Source organism: Pelobates fuscus, chromosome 7 (assembly GCF_036172605.1).
Source record: "Pelobates fuscus isolate aPelFus1 chromosome 7, aPelFus1.pri, whole genome shotgun sequence".
Taxonomy (NCBI): Eukaryota; Metazoa; Chordata; class Amphibia; order Anura; family Pelobatidae; genus Pelobates; species Pelobates fuscus.
Window position 1 is genome coordinate 108,207,304 of NC_086323.1, and position 18,620 is coordinate 108,225,923.

The 18,620-nt window shown below is 36.8% G+C and overlaps 1 protein-coding gene across 1 annotated transcript in view; it reads right to left on the minus strand.

The window, feature by feature from the left end:
* Window positions 1-4,167: 4,167 nt before the first annotated feature.
* The window catches only part of ACO2 (aconitase 2), a 23,449-nt gene continuing 8,996 nt past the window's right edge, over window positions 4,168-18,620 (minus strand). Inside the window, exons 5-17 of the mRNA XM_063426374.1 lie at window positions 17,466-17,624; window positions 16,430-16,685; window positions 13,047-13,138; window positions 12,310-12,415; window positions 12,043-12,200; window positions 10,312-10,385; window positions 10,113-10,224; window positions 9,506-9,628; window positions 8,431-8,586; window positions 6,910-7,101; window positions 6,080-6,212; window positions 5,448-5,569; window positions 4,168-4,816 (exon numbers count right to left, since the gene is read on the minus strand). Of these exons, the coding sequence (XP_063282444.1) occupies window positions 4,685-4,816; window positions 5,448-5,569; window positions 6,080-6,212; window positions 6,910-7,101; window positions 8,431-8,586; window positions 9,506-9,628; window positions 10,113-10,224; window positions 10,312-10,385; window positions 12,043-12,200; window positions 12,310-12,415; window positions 13,047-13,138; window positions 16,430-16,685; window positions 17,466-17,624 (1,815 nt within the window). The 3' untranslated portion in view covers window positions 4,168-4,684. The remainder of the gene's footprint in view (window positions 4,817-5,447; window positions 5,570-6,079; window positions 6,213-6,909; window positions 7,102-8,430; window positions 8,587-9,505; window positions 9,629-10,112; window positions 10,225-10,311; window positions 10,386-12,042; window positions 12,201-12,309; window positions 12,416-13,046; window positions 13,139-16,429; window positions 16,686-17,465; window positions 17,625-18,620) is intronic.

Sequence of the window (18,620 nt, forward strand, 5' to 3'; positions counted from 1 at the left end):
ATGGCCTTCCCCTCAGCTTTTTTAGAGAGCATTTTTGCCCTTTATACTTATCCATCAGCGAGAATACACAATACGGGGTTTTTATCATCGACGTTTCAGATCACAAATGGTACAAGGCATTATTTATTTTAAGTTTAGAACCACTAATAAGACATTAAAAAACAAAACAATATTCGGGGTATTCGCACGCCTGAAGGAGAATTGAAAATATAGCTGTTTGCGGACGATGTTTTGTTATTTTTAACAGATCCGCCAACATCACTTTCAAACTTGATGCAATTATTTAATAGTTATGGACAAGTGTCCTATTATAAGAATAATAAAAAAAAAAAAAAAAAAAAACAAGCTATGCCAATTCATCTTCCGAAACATTTAGTAAAAGAACGGCAAGATAAATTAATAAATTACTTAGGGGTTAAATTATCTAGCAATCCAGCCCAGTTAATAAAAAATAATCACATCCCATTGATTCATAAAATGAATAAACAACTTAAAGTATGGGAGGGGAGAGAGATATCCTGGCTTGGCCATATTAACATGATAAAAATGATGATCCTGCCCCTTATTTTATTTTTATTTAGAACTTTACCAATTGTGTTAAATGCTCTTCTAAAAAAGTTTCAAACAACTATTAATGCACATATTTGGAAAAGGAAACCACTGCGGATTGCACAGAATTGCCTTTGGAAACCATATATGAAAGGTGGTCTAAACATACCAAATATTTCATTTTATTATAAAGCAGTTTTCCTTGCACAGGGTATGTCTATTCTTGAGCAGGGTTTAGCCCCAATTTGGTTGGGGTTAGAGAATGCTTGTATTAAGGAGGGCTCAGTGGAACAGTTACTCTGGCTTGGCCCAGGGAAACAATAACAATTATGCAATATGTTGCCTGCTACAAAAGCATTGATAAAAATTTGGGGACAAGCTATTTTTAGGCTAAGGATAACTAAGGCGTTGGCATTGGAAGCTCCTTTCAAAATGATGTCATTTTTGAGCCCTGATCTATTTTTAGATACATGGTTGGAGCGAGGGGTAAGACAGATATGCGATTTATATAATGCAAGTGGAATAAAACCATTTCCGGAGCTTCAGAAACAATTTGCTCTGCCGTCACATGAATTATTTACTTTTTTACGTATTAAACATATTTTGAATAAAATAAGTGGTACTTTAAAAGATAGGATGAATAGTTCCCCTTTTTTAGGCAAATGCGTAGGGAAAATGCCAAATAAAAAAGCTCTCATTTTAGTTTCTACAGATGTAGGTTATATGCAAAAATGGGAGAGAGATTTAGATAAGCAAATAACGCAGGAAAGTTGGTATAAGGCCTTAAAAATTACGGAACATGCTTCTAGAAGCTTATCACATTGGGAGGCATTCAGAAAATTAAATATGAGATGGTATATGGTACCCTCCAGAGTAGCTCAACTGTATCCAGGGACATCTACAGCTTGCTGGAGATGCCAAAAGAGTATAGGCAACTTGTTGCATATTTTTTGGTAGTGCCCATTGATAATACCACTTTGGCAGGAAGTGGAATCCTTTTTCAAAAGGGGATTAAAGGTAGATATTAAGTGGCAACCAGAAAGCTATTTGCTTCACATGTTTCAGATAACACCTAAGGAGGAAGTATTAACAATAATGATACACTGTTTATTAGCAACTAAAATAGCTATAGCTTATAGGTGGAAACAAATTCAGCCACCTTTGTTCAAAGAGGTTATGGTACGCTTAGACTCCTTAAGTTGCTATGAGAGAATGGCAAGTCGTTTGGCAGGAAGGGAAGGAAAATTCAAATTTTTGTGGCAAAAATGGTTTAATGTTAGGAATATGTATATATAGGAGCTAGGTTATGGTTAAGAAGGTAGTAGAGAAATAAAATACATTTAAATAAAATAAGTTATTAGTTAGTGGCGTCATAAAAAGGTCTTATGCGCGCAAATAAGGTTTATATATTGGCTTATGCAATTTATAAAAGAATATATGAAAGTAGCAGTGTACTGGATAGGCGAAAAAAAGAAAAAGAAAAAGGAAAAGAAAGAAGATAGATATGGAAAAAAAATATATGAAAAAATGTAAAATATGATAGCATCTTCTTTTTTTTTTTTAATATACTTATATGCAAGAATGGTTTAGGAATATAATAGAGATTGGAGTTAAACACCACTAAATAATGTTGATTAGTGATGTGATATGTTTTTTGGGTTTTTTTTTGGTTCTGGTTTCTGTCTATGTAATTGTTGTAGTATGTATATATACTGAAATAAAAATAAATTACAAAAAAAAAAAATAAAGTGATAAAACAAATTGGCAGCTATTAACGTTTATTAAGCAGTTCCAGTCATCCTGTCACATCCTCTGCAATGCTTTTTTGAGGATACAGCATTATCCCATTATTGCCTGCTGGACAGGAGATTATGGTATGAGATCAGTCCCCATAGGCCAGAACTAGATGCTCCTTATTGATGTATACCAGGGGTGCCCAAAAAGGTCCCCAGATGTTTTAAAACTACAGCTTCCACAATGCTTTAATTCAAAAGGCATGCAGAGAATCATGGGCGTTTTAGTTCTACAACATCTGGGGATGGACCTTTTGGGCATCCCTGCATTAACAGGACACTATAGCCACCAAAACACTTCCTGCAAAGAGTCGTCTAATGTGAATACTTCCTTTATCTAGTCATACATGGCAAATTGAGACTCTAGTTTATTAGAAGATAAAAATATTTAATGCTGAAAGGACTGCACTAGGCAACTCCCAACACTAGCCAGTGTAAGACTATTAAGCAGACAGGGCCTACCGTGTTCCTTTAAGCACTATTGATATATAGCTATTCATAGTAGGACTGCTGAAACTCTGTAGAGAAATAATGACTTAACATGTGACAAGAGTATCATTGCCATGAGTAAAGTCAAACGGGATGTAGCAAATAACCGTGTAAAACAAGTTTAGTGCAGTACTGGGCAGGTTGCTAGAGCCACAGAAAATTGTGATCATTTAAACCAGGAAATTATGCTTTTCCCTGGCTTCCAGTCAATTTCTACTCAGGCGCACAAAAATAAATACATTTTTCTCCAAACAAAATCAAGCTATACATTTTGCTGTGAATACATTTTCCTTCATCCATGATTTCTGCCTCACTACACTGAACAAAGAGCCCACTAACTTAAAAATGTAATAGCTTGGCTACATAAAATCTGAACATTGAGGATCTAAATTGATGTGAATATTTATTCCTTTCAAAGATTTTGTGCTTCAATAAAAAAAGATGCAGCTATTTATATAAATTGTACACAGCTGTGGAAAGGATGGAAATTATGGACTAGAAAAATGTGCCTAGTGTACAGCATGAGTTCAGGTAACCTCAAGCTGTGCTAAATACTCAACTATTCACATTTGGAAATTACACCGAGCAAACTAAATATTTAAAGAGGTTTTGATTACCTTTTTTTAGATTACTAAAGGATGACTCGCTCCTTTTTGCTTGCAACCGGTCACTGCCATCAAAGTTTGATCCGATTTGTACAGATATGTAAAAGTGAAACTTGCACATTATCTTGGTGACGGCAAAGGAGCTAAACTATGGGTGTTGAAAGAACCAGTTTGTTAAACGGATTGCATATGGTGCACGAACCGGTGTGCGTGTGCATGTGTGGACCAAGTCAGAGGCCTCTCGGTGAGAAAAAATAAATAAAAAGGAGGGCGGCTTACAAAGGCTGCAGTCATAATAAACTATACTCCCAATGAATACATGCATAAAAATATGCATTTATGTTTTAATTGGGGTATATCTACTAGACGGTGGGATATTTTTTGGGGGTGTTTATTTGAAAGTGTGGAGTGGTCCTTTAAAGTCTAGCCAATTGTAGTTCTATTTGTTTACACCGCTTAAGTGTTGTTTTGACAGGCTAGGTGGCTGGATTCAGAAAACGGAGTAGGGGACTACAGAGCTTCTCTCTGAAACTTCTAATGGTACCAAGGAAATAATGGATGTGAATCAAAATTACATCTTACCTTCACTATTCCTTTAGAGTTATGAATCATTGAATATGAGGATTACTAGTACATTGCATATAAAAACCTCACATATCAGTAAGAAAAAGTATATTGAAAAATGTATGCAAAGGTGTTCAAATACATTTCAAATGAAACACTAAAATATCTGTCCATTTACAGAAATTTTATTTTGTGGAATCTGTTCAGATAGAATTTTATATTTCTTTAAAGACACCATGGGTTAATGTAACAAGCTACATATGCATATCCAAATAAGTAAGCAACTTTTATTGATGAGTGGGATAAGTGCACATAAACATTTACAATTTCCCTTTCATATATAAACAAGTTACATTTCCCCATGAATATCCATTTCACAATGTAGCAGAGCCTTTTCACAGACTAGAAGAGAACAGCTTAGCCAGTCCAATCTCTCACAACAGAAATTGGCAATAAATACAAAAAAATGGATATGAAATGGTGGGGAGTAACAATTTGAAGCTGTGGCAGGATTTGCCATAAAAATATTTCTCAATCAATATTATCTTTCCTGAATAATGGAAGGTAGGGCTGATACAGTTAAGTGTTCTAGACGGAGGTTGTTACAATCGAGTGGCTGATATTCTGGGAATGAATGGTCTTTGTTAATGGCAAAACAAAAACAATCATCCAAATGTGGCCTTATTACTGAAGCTCTTTCATGCGATTGAGAGCGCTGCCAGCCTGGAACCATTCAAGCTGGGTTTCATTGAAGGTGTGATTCAGGAGGATGGTTTCTTTGCTGCCATTCTGATGAGTGATAATGCACTTCACAGGCTGCAACATACAAAAGCAGGACTTTAAATAAACAAGAATCCCAAAAATTTTGAAAACACAACGGCTTCCTTTTGAGTTGAAAAGTTAGGCTATTTTTCTAGCTAACATAATCCAAGATATTCTTCTGGACTGGCATACTAATAATTATCTATGCCTTCTGGTGACCTAATTTTATAGCTAATCCTAAAGACATAATGTACTTTGTCAAGAAGAAAATATAGAGCATATAATTGGAGATGCAGTCCATTTTATCATGTGCATGGTGCTTCCATACTTCAGCATGAAAGCCTGTGGCAGAATATCAAGACACTCACCACTGCAAGCACGGAGACTGCATTACTGATCAAATTTTAGTTACGCCTCCTAGGTGATAATGGACATTTAAAGCTTTTTACAGACATTTACATATAATGTTACTTTTGGTAACTTTATAAAAAATCATTACATTTAGTAGTAATATTACAAATAATTAAATGCAGAATAATTCCCTCATAATAAACGGTTTCCAAAACCTGTACGGGGTTTGCGTTAGGGCACCGAAAAAAAAGGGGGAAAGACAAAACTTTTTGTAAAGTAGATTTGGCAGATGATCCTTCTACTCACAGTAACTAATTCAAGTCTTTCATTTTACCTTTCCAGGAGCTAAATCCTTCAGTCCAACAAGTGAAATTTTGTCCTCAGGATGAATCTTATCATAGTCAGCAGGGTCAGAGAACGTGAGGGGAAGAAGCCCTTGCTTCTTCAAATTCGTTTCTGAAAAGAAATGGTAGTAAGAAATCTGCTCTCACTTCACTTATTAAAAATAAATTTTAAAAAAATTGTGTGGGATATTTGTATAGAATTCCTTTGTCAATTACAAACAAAAATATTACGACTATTCTTGGAGATAAAATATTTACTGGCATATGATCACTTCCAAATTGAAAATAAAGTCTTATGGGAATAATTTTACTAGCCATTGCTCACTTAGAGAATCCATGTTGATGAGCATGTTATATTCCAAAACAGAATTGACACATTTTTAGGCTAAGGCATTTTGTCTTACACCTGTTCAGTATGAAAAATAAATAAATAAAATGTTTTGTAGATATAAGTGACCAATAAATTTGTTTTGGGGTCTAAAGAAAGGCTTAATTTGTGTTTAGGTTTATCAAAACTTCTAATGCTGCAACATTTTCTATAAAAATCATCTCTGTTCCATAACCATAATGGTTGCAAAGAACATGCAGGTTACCAGAAATTATAGCAGCACAACAATCCTACCGTGAATTCTAGCAAAGCTCTTGGTAATGATTGCTCTGCCTCCCAAGTGTCGTGGCTCCAGGGCTGCATGCTCTCTGCTTGATCCTTCACCATAGTTCTCATCACCAACCACAACCCAGTTTACTCCATGTGCCTAAAAATTATGACAAATCATAATATACTGACCAGGGCTTAGACAGTGAAAAGCATACAAGGGACAGTCCAAAAATAACCCTTGTTTTTAAAAGCATGTATTCGTAAACTATTACAAAATAAAGTAACTAACATGACAACCAATACTTTATTTCCCAGTGCTTTCTAAGAGAGAAAATGTATGCTTGCTTATGAGTGGGGCACCTGCTGCTGTGTGAAATGAGTTAACCTTTTTTGGGGAGCAGGTCACTGGCTTTCATCTACACGTCCTCTTCAAAACAGAATCTAGATATTTTATCTTTTGCAGAAAATGTTTGTGGGCAACTTAAACCGTGAAGTGTGTTCCCATGTAAGCTGTTTTTTTATAAAAAGTGCCAAGAACATATTGATTGACACCTCAGCAATGGTCTAAGGGTTGTAAAGTTCAATATCCACATCCAGTAGAATCAAAGTAAACCAAAGAAAATAAAAAAATAACTCACTATATTGCAGATTTACTTAAAATGGCTGGTCACATCATAGCAACAACATTTTAATTCAAACATCCCGCTGCAGCAATACCTTCAATAGTTAAAGAGTACATAGATCAATGATCATTTAATTTTTTTTTATATAAATATCATATTAATGTAGCAGGAATATTATTTGTTGACACAATCCTGATTCACCAGCAAATATTTAGTGTCCAAGCTAATTACCTTGTAATAGCGGGCAGTATCAGGCACAGCGCCATACTCCTGAGTCAGACAGTTCTTTACAGAGTTTGCCTTATTATTCTCAATGTTGATAGCTCCAATCAGCAGATTGTTTGAAATGTTATCCAAGTGCCCTCTGAATTTCAGCCAGGGACCAGCTGCAGAGATGTGGTCAGTTGTGCATTTTCCCTTCACCTGGCACAACAAGTTTTATTTGTTAACAAACCACTGTAAAAGATTAGATCCTAGGAAAAGTCTCTTATAATCACTACAGCATGTAAATTAAATGTATGAAAAATAAAACACTACAAGCTGTGCACATTTGAACAATCCAACAATGTTAGGTTTACATTATCTTAATTTAATACAAATTATGGTAACATATCTTGTTATACATTATCAAGATTACTGTAAAACACTATCTCACAATGGCGAAATAAATTAGATGTTTAACCCCTTAACCCCTTAAGGACCAAACTTCTGGAATAAAAGGGAATCATGACGTGTCACACACGTCATGTGTCATTAAGGGGTTAAGGACACGACATGTGTGACATGTCATGATTCCCTTTTATTCCAGAAGTTTGGTCCTTAAGGGGTTAAGACACTGCACTTTTGCACTGATCAAAAAGCAAAGTAAACCTCACACCAGTTCCTTAGCAATATCTAATGCTAGGCAAGTTGAATATTAATCAAATGGCCGTGTTTAGCAGGATAATGGTATATTTATTGTATCATTTTTATGTAACACCATCTCCTAATTTGAAGAGAAAAAAAATTCCACTTTCTGACAGCCATCTTTATGCACCATGGGTCAGACTATTCTTTAGCCAAGCTAATTGCTCACTATTTTGCAAATACATTTCTAAGTTGCCTGACAGAAGATGCTGCAGGCCGAAAGGGCACTATTTTGATGAGCAATTGAGAGTTGCAAAATGATGAGCACCAAGTGAAATAAGGGACAGTCTGACTCATGGTGTATAAAGATTGCTATGGGAAAGAAAGTGGGAAATGTAGGCAAGTGATGGCTTTAAAATCTTCAATATTTTGAAGATTAATGAAAACAAAGATTATGTTCTTAAGATCTTAACCCCTTAAGGACCAAACTTCTGGAATAAAAGGGAATCATGACATGTCACACATGTCATGTGTCCTTAAGGGGTTAAACTAATTTAATGACCGTAATCATTAAAGTAGGACAAGTTTCAATATACACAAGTATGGGTTTAACCTAGTAGATTTTAGAGAATGGTCTGGGAAAAAAAAACAAAAAACACATACATACACTTTTCTGGCAACTTTTCATGAGGTTAGTTTTAAAGACTAGTTTGAGTGCACCAATCTAAATATTGAACAATCACCATTAAAACAAAAAGGAATTTGCCAACCAATTCATTTCGGAATCCTGCTAGAGAATTTTGAATTTTTTTAAATTTTTTTTTTTTAATAGATAACTCAATTTGTTAACACAATGTGAAAACCATGCTCAGAACAAAAAGATAAAATAAATGACACTGTCCTCACCTTTATAAGTATCTGCATTTCTTCCAAGTCCTTCCCATTCCACTTGTCAAATGGGTCCAGAAGTTGCAAACGCTGGCTGGAAGGGCTGACATCCACAGGCTGGCTGCTTCCATGCTTGGGTGGGTATTGGTAGGTGTCTTGACCAGGATCAAAACCCTGCAGATTTAGGCAAGAATTAACCAAATGTCCGAACTAGACTATAAACAACGTCCAATATTAGTCTATAATTATTTCAACATATAATAGATCAAGATGTAATTTTAAAGAGGTCTTCATGAACGAAAGAACAGGGGGGGGGAATTAAGGATTGTTACCGGCTCTAAAGTAAAATATAGCAAATAATTTGCCAACAGTCACTCTGGAAATCTTAACTATTTGACTTTTGTAAATTCTTAAATTTGTGCCTGCCAGGCCTCACTCCAGTACATCTATAGGAGAGTGTAGCAGGGCTTAGGTCACTGGCTGAGAGTTATCAGCTGATGCCAAGTCAATAAGCAAACACTGCAACACAGGGCTTAGCAGAGGTGGACAGCAGCACCTAACAGACTGTAGGCAAAAAATAAAATAAAAACGATTCTAAAACGGTTTGACCGCTTGTAATCAGAGTGTGAGAACACTTAATGTTTGCAAAAAAATACATACATACATAATTACTAGACTGGCCTAAAGTTTTTGCTACTGAAACCTGGACAGAATTTCACCAGGGGTGAATTTCTACTTGTCAGGTCTGATTTTTCACTTGCCAATCGTTAGGTGAATTTGTAAGCCCCACATTACACTAGGTTTTAATACCCAGTATAATAGAAATATCCAGTTGAAACAATTTTAAATAACTTCCCTACACTCAGACTCCATTCTGCTTTTCCAGTTCTACACAAATAAAACTTGGACTTCTGCAAGTCAAAACACAGAACATGAATGTATATTGCCTCCTAGCTATATTTGGATTTTTAGCATAAGTAAAGGAAATTTCATGCCATACATACACTACTAGAAATGCATTTTAGCCAACAAGTCTTGTATTCAGAATGAGAAGTGATTTGGTAAAAAGGTTAACTATTTAAAGAATAGTTACAGCTTTGGGGAGTTCATCTGCATCTGGTGCCTGCAGCTTGAATTTCTGACCATCTGCACCGGTGAGAAGATCTCTCTCCGGATCAAACTTCAATGTTCCAGCAATAGATAAGGCGGTGACAATCTGCAAAGGCAAAAATCTAATGCTTACAAAACACACACCAACCCTGAATATGAACTCTTTCAATGTAAGCTGAAAACATATTTGTCGTGACCCAAATTAATATGCCATGTGCATTATACAATTGTTGCATGCAGCAAATTTCCCTGACATGAATTAAACATTAATGGCAATTAGCAATATCATGCGGTTATCAAAGGATATGAATTTTTTTCTAGTTTTCAAAGGCGACACATTCTAAATGTCAGTGGATTTTACTTTGAGTAATACTGAATTAAGCAAGATGGCTGCATAAAGTGACATTTTCCTGCTGAAACAGACTTTCACGCAAGTCCTTTAAGACAAAGCTTAGGTGGTTAACATGTTCGGTTTGATCAAATCTACATTTACATTTCATACAATCATATACAGTTACACTATATGCACAGTGTGTAATTCTCATATGTCCACGAGGACTAATCAGTGAAGTTAATATGTCTCAAGATACCTCTGGTGATGTGACAAAGGCATGAGTCTCCGGGTTGGCATCATTTCTTCCGGTGAAGTTTCTGTTATAGGAGGTCACAATTGTGTTCTTCTCACCTTTCTTAATATCCTTCCTACAAGATATTACACACAACAGGTTACAAAGTTGCACAATATTACTGTGCCTTTACTATTTCTATAGTCATAAAAATCCTATGTACCTGTCCCACTGTCCAATACAAGGTCCGCAGGCATTTGCAAGAACAACACCTCCCACATCACGCAGTATTGCTGCCTGTTAAAGGAAAATAATTAAAATGTTTAGAAGCAGTACATCTATTCCTATATTAGAAAAACTGTAGCCCCAGCATAGAATGACTACTAATTGGAATCTACATAATCTATTTAGTTACTTACTAAAGTGAAAACTGCCAGGAATTCAAAGTAAATTTAAAATTTCAAGCCACCAAAAAATCCCTTAACCCCTTAAGGACACATGACATGTGTGACATGTCATGATTCCCTTTTATTCCAGAAGTTTGGTCCTTAAGGGGTTAAAGTAAAGTTTGAAAAATTCTATTCACTTTTTGAGTTCCCAGCACTCGTTTCAGTAAACAACCCTGTGAAATTTGTCCAATTATTTACACTCTTTTTTGATCAAGTTTTAAATTAAACTTGATCAGATGGGAAGAAAAGGATATATTCTGACAGAGGAAGAAAAGAGGAAGCAATTGGAGAAAGGTAAGTTCGGCACGCTTGACCTTCTTTGACCAAAGGAGGAGTTTAAGTCTGCTCCATTTCCTGTGGTGAAATATTTTCCCACAATACTCAACTCTCCTGCGGTGTTCTGGCATTGCTTCATTTGCCATTCGCCTGTCATAGATAGGGCGCCGGGAAATTCACCAAATTTAATCCTAACAGGATGAGTACAGTTTGTCCATTCGTGTTTGGACGAAATTCGTGCATTTTGTTTGGCTTGACATTTCATTTGAATGAACAGCTCCCTGCCACTTCAATTTTTACTTATTACAAGGAGGGAGCTGCGAGGCAGAAGCTCCCTCCTTGTAATAAACTGAACGAGCAGTCTTCATTCAAAGACCTTTCATTCTTTGTAATATTTATTCGTTCATTCATCTTTAAGACTAACAAATAACCGAAGTTCCCGTCCGAATTTCGGACAATAGCAAATGCCCAAATTAAACTGGGCATGCTCGGGAATTTCACTGTACCATCTAGTGTAGGCAGATAACGTGTTCCACAGGGCCTTCATATGCAGCGCCCAGGACCTAGATCTGGGCATGAAATCAAAAGGTAAAAGAATGAATTGGGAGCCCAGCAGGCATTTGGGAGTTACGATTAAATGTAGTGCAGTTGGGTTAAAAAAAACGAATGAGACTATTCGTAGAGGTCAAAACCATCTATTCTAAGGGGGGGGGATATAAAAGTTTCCAATATTTCATAAAAATTATATGCTTTATGAAATACCGATTAAGACGTAGTTGGAATTTTATTGAAATTCCAACACAATCAAAAGGTTGATATAATGGTACGATAAGGCCTGAGATTCACAAAAGTTGACAGAAAGGCAGAGTTCCGCCGTCATCTTTGTCCAATCCCAGCAGCCATCACAAAAAACGGCTCTGCCTATGGAGGATCCCACGGTATCCTCCCTAGACCTCAGTGCTGTATTCTCACGGACAGCACAGACGTGGCTCCTAGAATATGTGGAATGTTACACTGTTTAGCTCAATATCAAATATGATTTTTAAAATATTCATAATGATCCACAACAGTTACACACCAAAAAAAACCTCAAATTGAAAAAACTAAACAAAAAAAAAAAAATTTTGCTAGTAAGGTCTCAATTGTTCAAAAGCTGTGAATTGTCTGCCATAGGTGGACTTCAAATGAGTGTCTTAAACAGAAGAGCTTTAGATTTACCAGATACTCACATAACCATCTCTCTCTATGGTGGCTCTGATTTGCTCAGATCCTGGAGTAATGGTAAACAGAGACTTGCACTTAAGACCATGTGCCAAGGCCTGTTTGGCGACAGCAGCAGCACGACCCATATCTTCGTAACTTGAGTTTGTACAACTTCCAATAAGTCCTGTTAACAGAATGAATGTTAGTCCATGTTTTGGATCATACCAATATAGCTCCAGTCCTTAAGACTTTTGCATCGTAATTTTCTTAAATCAGCTTTTTGTACAGCATACCAACTCTGATATCTAGTGGCCAGCCTTTCTGTTCTGCAACAGTTCCCACGTCTGATACTGGAGTAGCAAGATCTGGGGTAAAAGGACCATTGATGTGTGGTTTCAACTGTTGGGACATGAAATTTAAAGTTGGCTAAATAATTACCACTAAAATCAAGTTGTAATGTGCAAATGGTTTTTAAAGTTAACAATAATCCCCACACTTACCAGAGCAAGGTAATTATCAAGAATGTTAGTGGAGTAACAGCTAGAATCAGCTGATGTGCATTTAAAGCTTACACACCCACAAGGTTAATAAAACACTTGAACAATTCAAAATGTTAGACTCTCTTTACAAATCACGTTAGACAACAGTTGCTCTTAGACTTGGATCCAAACCCCCACAATTCATAGCAATATCCATCCAGTCATGTTGCTTGAACTCAATTACTGAGCATGTGCAGATATATAACACCACACATGTGGTAATTAAATCTCTGTATAAATGAATTGGAAGCAGAATTTAAGACCAGTGTTTATTGCCTCCCCCCCACACCAAAATAATACCAAGCCGCTATCATGATACAACAAGAATGAATGCTAATTTACACGATTCCATGAAAAATACAGTTTAGAGTCTAGAATGTATTTTAAGTTAAAGTGAAAGTCCCTTAAGTGAATTCTCCCACATTGTCCATTTAGACCAAACCCGATTCATCTTCATGCCGATTTGAAAGGTTAAAACCACATGCGCTCACCTCATCAAGGTTAATTTCAATAGTCTGATCGTATTCACATCCCTCATCTGGTACCAAGTTGGTCTTGAATTCTTCTGCCACAGATGCGATCTCTGAAATTTAGACCGTTAAATTAAGTGAATATGCACTATATAAAGCCCAATGACCAAATAAATACTAAGGCATCAAGGGTGTTATTTAGTAAACTAAGATTTGTTGCCAGACAAAATGTATTGACAAAATCTGACTCTGCTTGAATGGGGAACCTTTAAGAAAAAGAAATGAGCACTTTTCTGATTGAATACAGAGACACCTCACTGGGAGTGTCAGAGAGAATCATTAAGACGGCACACTGAGCTCTGCCAATGCAACTCCATAAGTACCATTGGATACAAAGACTCCAGTGTCAGCACTGACTTGACTGAATCTAGATAGGTCTGAGCCACTAGAAGGCATGGAGCACTGCAAAATTAGACAGGGCCTTCTTAAAAATGGCACGGTTTTCATTTGCAAGGCCAAAAATCTATGACCAAAAATATTTTAAGACAAAGTGCTTTTGGTATTTAGATTGTCTCTTTAAGCAAAGCCCTGAAATTTCACACAGATTGTCTGATCATGCCAACCAATGGAATATTAACATCTTCAAGAGACTTAAACCACTTAAAGGACCACTAGAGTACCAGGAAAACAAACACGTTTTCCTGGCACTTTAGTATTAATAGGTCCCCCCCACCCTCGTGGCCCCCCTCCCGCCGGGCTCTAGGGAGAGGAAGGGGTTAAATCACTTTTCTCCGGCGCCGGGGACTCTCCTCCTCCTTCCGACGTCATCGGCCGAATGCGCATGCATTCAGTCAGTACATAGAAAAGCATTCTCAATGCTTTCCAATGGACGCTGGCGTCTTCTCACTGAAAATCACAGTGAGAAGCGCAGAAGCGCCTCTAGCGGCTGTCAATGAGACAGCCACTAGAGGCTGGATTAAACCATATGTAAACATAGTTTCTCTGAAACTGCTAGAGGGGTCCTTTAAAATGTAGACATTTCATCAAATACAGACAAAAAAAAATCTAATATTATTGTGTCTCCTTTAATAAAGAAACTTAAAGAAAGAACCCTTTATGCAACTGAATAGAAGCAGTTATTTACTAAATAAGCAAACATTACATCTCCAACATAAAATTACAGTTACAGGAATAAATTGACATATCTGCCATTGCTTAGTTATAGAAGGAGCCACTGCAGAAGAATCAGGGAGAAACAACAAATACATGGCAATGTTATCCATGAATATATGAGACACGTACCAAACGAAGCTATAGAGGCCTGTATCTGGAGAGAACCAAAAGTGACCTCATGAAAGTTAAAAGTTGCACAAAGCTTTCATTAAAGCAGCAGACAAGCTTAACTGGCTTGTACATAAAACACTACATGGTTTTATGAGCCTAACTCAGGAGTTGGTAATTAAACCCCATCAGTATATAGGTAGTGAGTTTCAACAGCACAGCTCAAAAAGCAATATATTTAAAAGGGACACTATAGTCCCCAAAACAACTACAGTTTAATCTAGTTGTCCCGGAGTCTATTGCCTGTCCCTGTAGACTTTTTAAAGAAAAGGCAGTGTTTACATTACTGCCTAGTAACACTACTAGAAGCAATCACTTAGCCATTAGAGGTGCTTCCTGGGTCAGTGCTGCACATTCAGCGTCTCCACGTTCTGCTGAATGCGCCCCATAGAGATTTACTGATTTAATGCATTTCTATGAGATGCTGATTGGCACAGTGCGGCGTATGTGCGATAGCCTCCAAATGCTTTCCTAGTTTGATGATTGATATGATAGTTTGAAGATCTTAGCCAAGGGGGCGAGGTGACCCGTGTGGCACTGGAAAAGTGGAGTTAAATCACCTTTTTACTGCATGGGATAAGGGGGGCAGGAAACCTAAACAGCTATTTAGAACTATAGTGTCAGGAATACACGTTTGTATTCCTGACACTAGTGTTCCTATAATACAACTTTTTTTGTCTAAGAATGTAGTCTGTATGCTGCACAGTCTTCATGTTGCTTACACAAACAGCATGCATATTTGCTTGCTATGGAGCTACTTCAGGAGGAAGGAGGAGGGAGAGAGGGATGCTAATGTGAGGGTAAGGCAGCAAAAGATGCAGTTTGAATTGTGAGCAACTGCTTTCTGTGCAAGAACAGTCTGAAAATATTTTAAAGGCTGTTGTCTGGGCAACATGTTGAATGTTTGGGAGATTTGTATGCGGTTTAAGTTCATGGAGTGAATCCACAATGAAAGAAGCAGTGAAACAGTCGTCTGTAAACTGAATGTACTCATTCTAACAATTTAGAAGATATGCTACTAGACTAAGCTTGCAGGGGCCAGTTTGAGGTTAGGTGTATATACAAAAACATGTTGGCTGCCAATTAAAGCATATAATTTAAACCCACTTCCCACAGCTCACAATTCTTAATTTAGGTCTCAATTTAATAGTCTGGCTTAAAAGTGACCTCATTCTTAATGTGTATTTGCTGTACCTACTCAATTCCCCCCACTTTTCCATGCACTTGGAAGGGGTGAAGTAAAAAAATAAAAAATAAAAAAAATAAAAATCATTGCTGTTTGCACTCACTTGGCAAAGGTGATAAATCTTATTGCAGTACCACAAACACTGCTCAGTGTCCAAGGGACATTTTTATTTTCAAAAAGGGATTTAAAAAGAGAAATATAGATTATATAAATTGCACATGTAAACTCCATATCAAAGATACTTCCAACATAAAGCAGGTGTAGTTCAGTGTTTTGTAAATAACAGTCACTTAAACGCAGCAAATTGTATATGTCATTCATAGCAGTATGATTATTTAAACTTCATAAACTATACTTAAAGGGACACTTTGTGGTCCAAATATAAATTAAAAAAAAAAAAATACGAACATTGCTCAGGAGATATTTTCCCAATGAAAACATGCATATGCATTTAATTATATTTTTTTTACCCCTGAGTGTATCTAAAAACAGCTTGTAAACATGCAGATCCCATCTGTTGCCTTTGCAAGCCCTCCCCTTCTTCCCCAGCCCAAACGTTTTGCGGCTGTCCCACAACCAATTTTACGCTGAAGCTCAATGTGATGTCTTTCAAAGGCTAGTGCTCCTGTAAATTGCCTGCCTCTCAAAGTTTAGTTTCACTGAGCTTTACCAGTTGTCTGGACAGACAGGGGGTGTAAGAAGGTTTAAAAAAACAAAAACAAATTGTAAAATAAAAAAAAAGTGCCAATTTCTTTTGAACTCCGTTAAATGGGAAGAAAAATAAAATACACACTTCACACATAATGCACTTCAAGAAGTTTTAATAAAATAAAAAATGCCCCTTTAACAGGAGGTGAGAGAAAGGAAGTTCACATACCTGTTCGTCCAGTTTTATCTAGGTATGTTTTCATTCGATGGTTGTATGGAAAAACAGAGGTGGTAGCTCCAATTTCAGCACCCATGTTACAGATGGTGGCCATTCCTGTGCAGGAGATGGAATCAACCCCAGGTCCATAATATTCTACAATGGCACCTGTACCTCCTTTCACTGTCAGGATACCAGCGACTTTAAGAATGACATCTTTAGGGGAAGTCCAACCAGACAACTGTCCTGTCAACTTCACGCCGATAACCTAAATAAATAAAAAAAAAAAATCACACCAAATACAAAATATTATATATATATATATATATATACACACACACACACACACACACTAAGTTATTGGTGTTAATATACAAAAGAGAACTTGCTAGAGATGTTCCTAACTTTTTTACTCCCAACTCTATATTATTTCCCACCAGCTCATAGAACACTGTCTTAAATAAGCCAAATGGATGATTTCCTCAACATGAGCAGTTTTCTCTCTCACACATCTAGGTATAAGGTAATTCACATGTACAGATGTAAGGATCTCCAAAATCCTGCACACAAAATACAGAGAACCTAAAGCAGACTAGTGAAAATGGTGTACTACAAGAAACAATTCACCCCGCACTCTGGTTCCACAATATATTCCAGCCATTCACCTAAAAGGTGCTCCGTGAAGACGGCAGACACCGCAGTCTGCCCAAATCTGGCAAGTAGTACAAGACACAGGCGACCTTATTAGATGGTAAATCTCCTCACAAAAAGTTTCAGAATGCAAAGTTTCGGCTCTATGGAGCCTTAATCATGCATGATTAAGACTCCATAGAACCGAAACGTCGCATTGCACCTTTTTTGTGAGAGGACTTATCCTCTAATAAAGTCATTACTCAGAGCCTTGCCTGTGTTTTATATTACTAGCCCAAATGGTGTCCATCTCCTGCTTAAATTCACACATTTGTTTTCAAGATCAGGTACAATTAGATTTAAAAAGAAAAAAAAATGCTATAGCTTGCTTTAACCAGATAAATGTTCGTTTGCTCACCTTAGGGCACTTCAGTTCCCAAGGAATTCCAGCCATAACATCAACAGCATCAGCACCTCCTACACCAATGCAGATGCCACCCAAACCACCTCCATTAGGAGTATGTGAATCTGTACCAATCAGAAGTACACCAGGGTATGCATAGTTTTCAAGGATAATCTAAAAGTGAACAAAGTAAAAAGAAATGTTAAAATATTAGTAAAAAAAATAAAAAATTGCTCAAATGTGTCGTGTCATTACGCTCCAGAGTACAATACGTTCGTATCTGATGGCACAAAAAGCATTGAAAGCACTCTACTGAACTACAGCACCACAATTTTGGGTGGGGGGGAAGCACTAAAATAAACAGAAGCAACTTAAAATAATAAAGCAAATGTAACAAGAAGCCCATATTTACCCACTTGTCATTCCAAGACTCCTTTCTTCAATTAGATTTTCAGGCAATTTGTGTTATACTTATAGGAGCTCATAAGCATATATTCTGGAAGCCTAGACTGTCAGTGAAACTATATGAAGCACCAACAGCTTAATTGTTTGTATGCCTCTTTAACAATGTCTGTATCTGCATGGTGTAAATCTGACCTTTATTTTAAACAATAAGTCCTCAAACCATCATTACATCGTTTCTGACTGTTGAGATATCATTTGGTTTAGATGCTACCCAGTAGAAACACCATATTTCTGATCAAACTAAAAGTTACACATGAGAGTGGGTAACACAGTAAGTGGTGGCACATATTCAGCATTTGATCAATGTAATCATTGGCAATGACCGCACATGTGCCAATTTCTTAGAACAGGAAGGGGGAAACTAGCCACTAACTTTCTCCCTGGGACAGAGTGAAGCAACGGCAGTAGAGAACTGTTCCAACTGCCGCTGGAGAAAATGGGAATTATTTAAATTTTTAAAGGGGGTGTCTGCATGTTTAAAGGAATACTCCAAATCCAAATATGGTTTTTAATATTGGTGTTCCTTTAAAAAAAAAGTAGTCAACATGTTCTGTGAATCACTTGGCAAGTGTGAGTTTTCTGGCAGTGCAGCAAATGTCTGTAAACAAAATGAGTCAGTAAGGCATGTCAAGACTAAAAAGAGAACTGTAAAATCTCTGCTACTGTAAGCATTTACTAAGATCAAGTTACTAGCAGGGAATGACC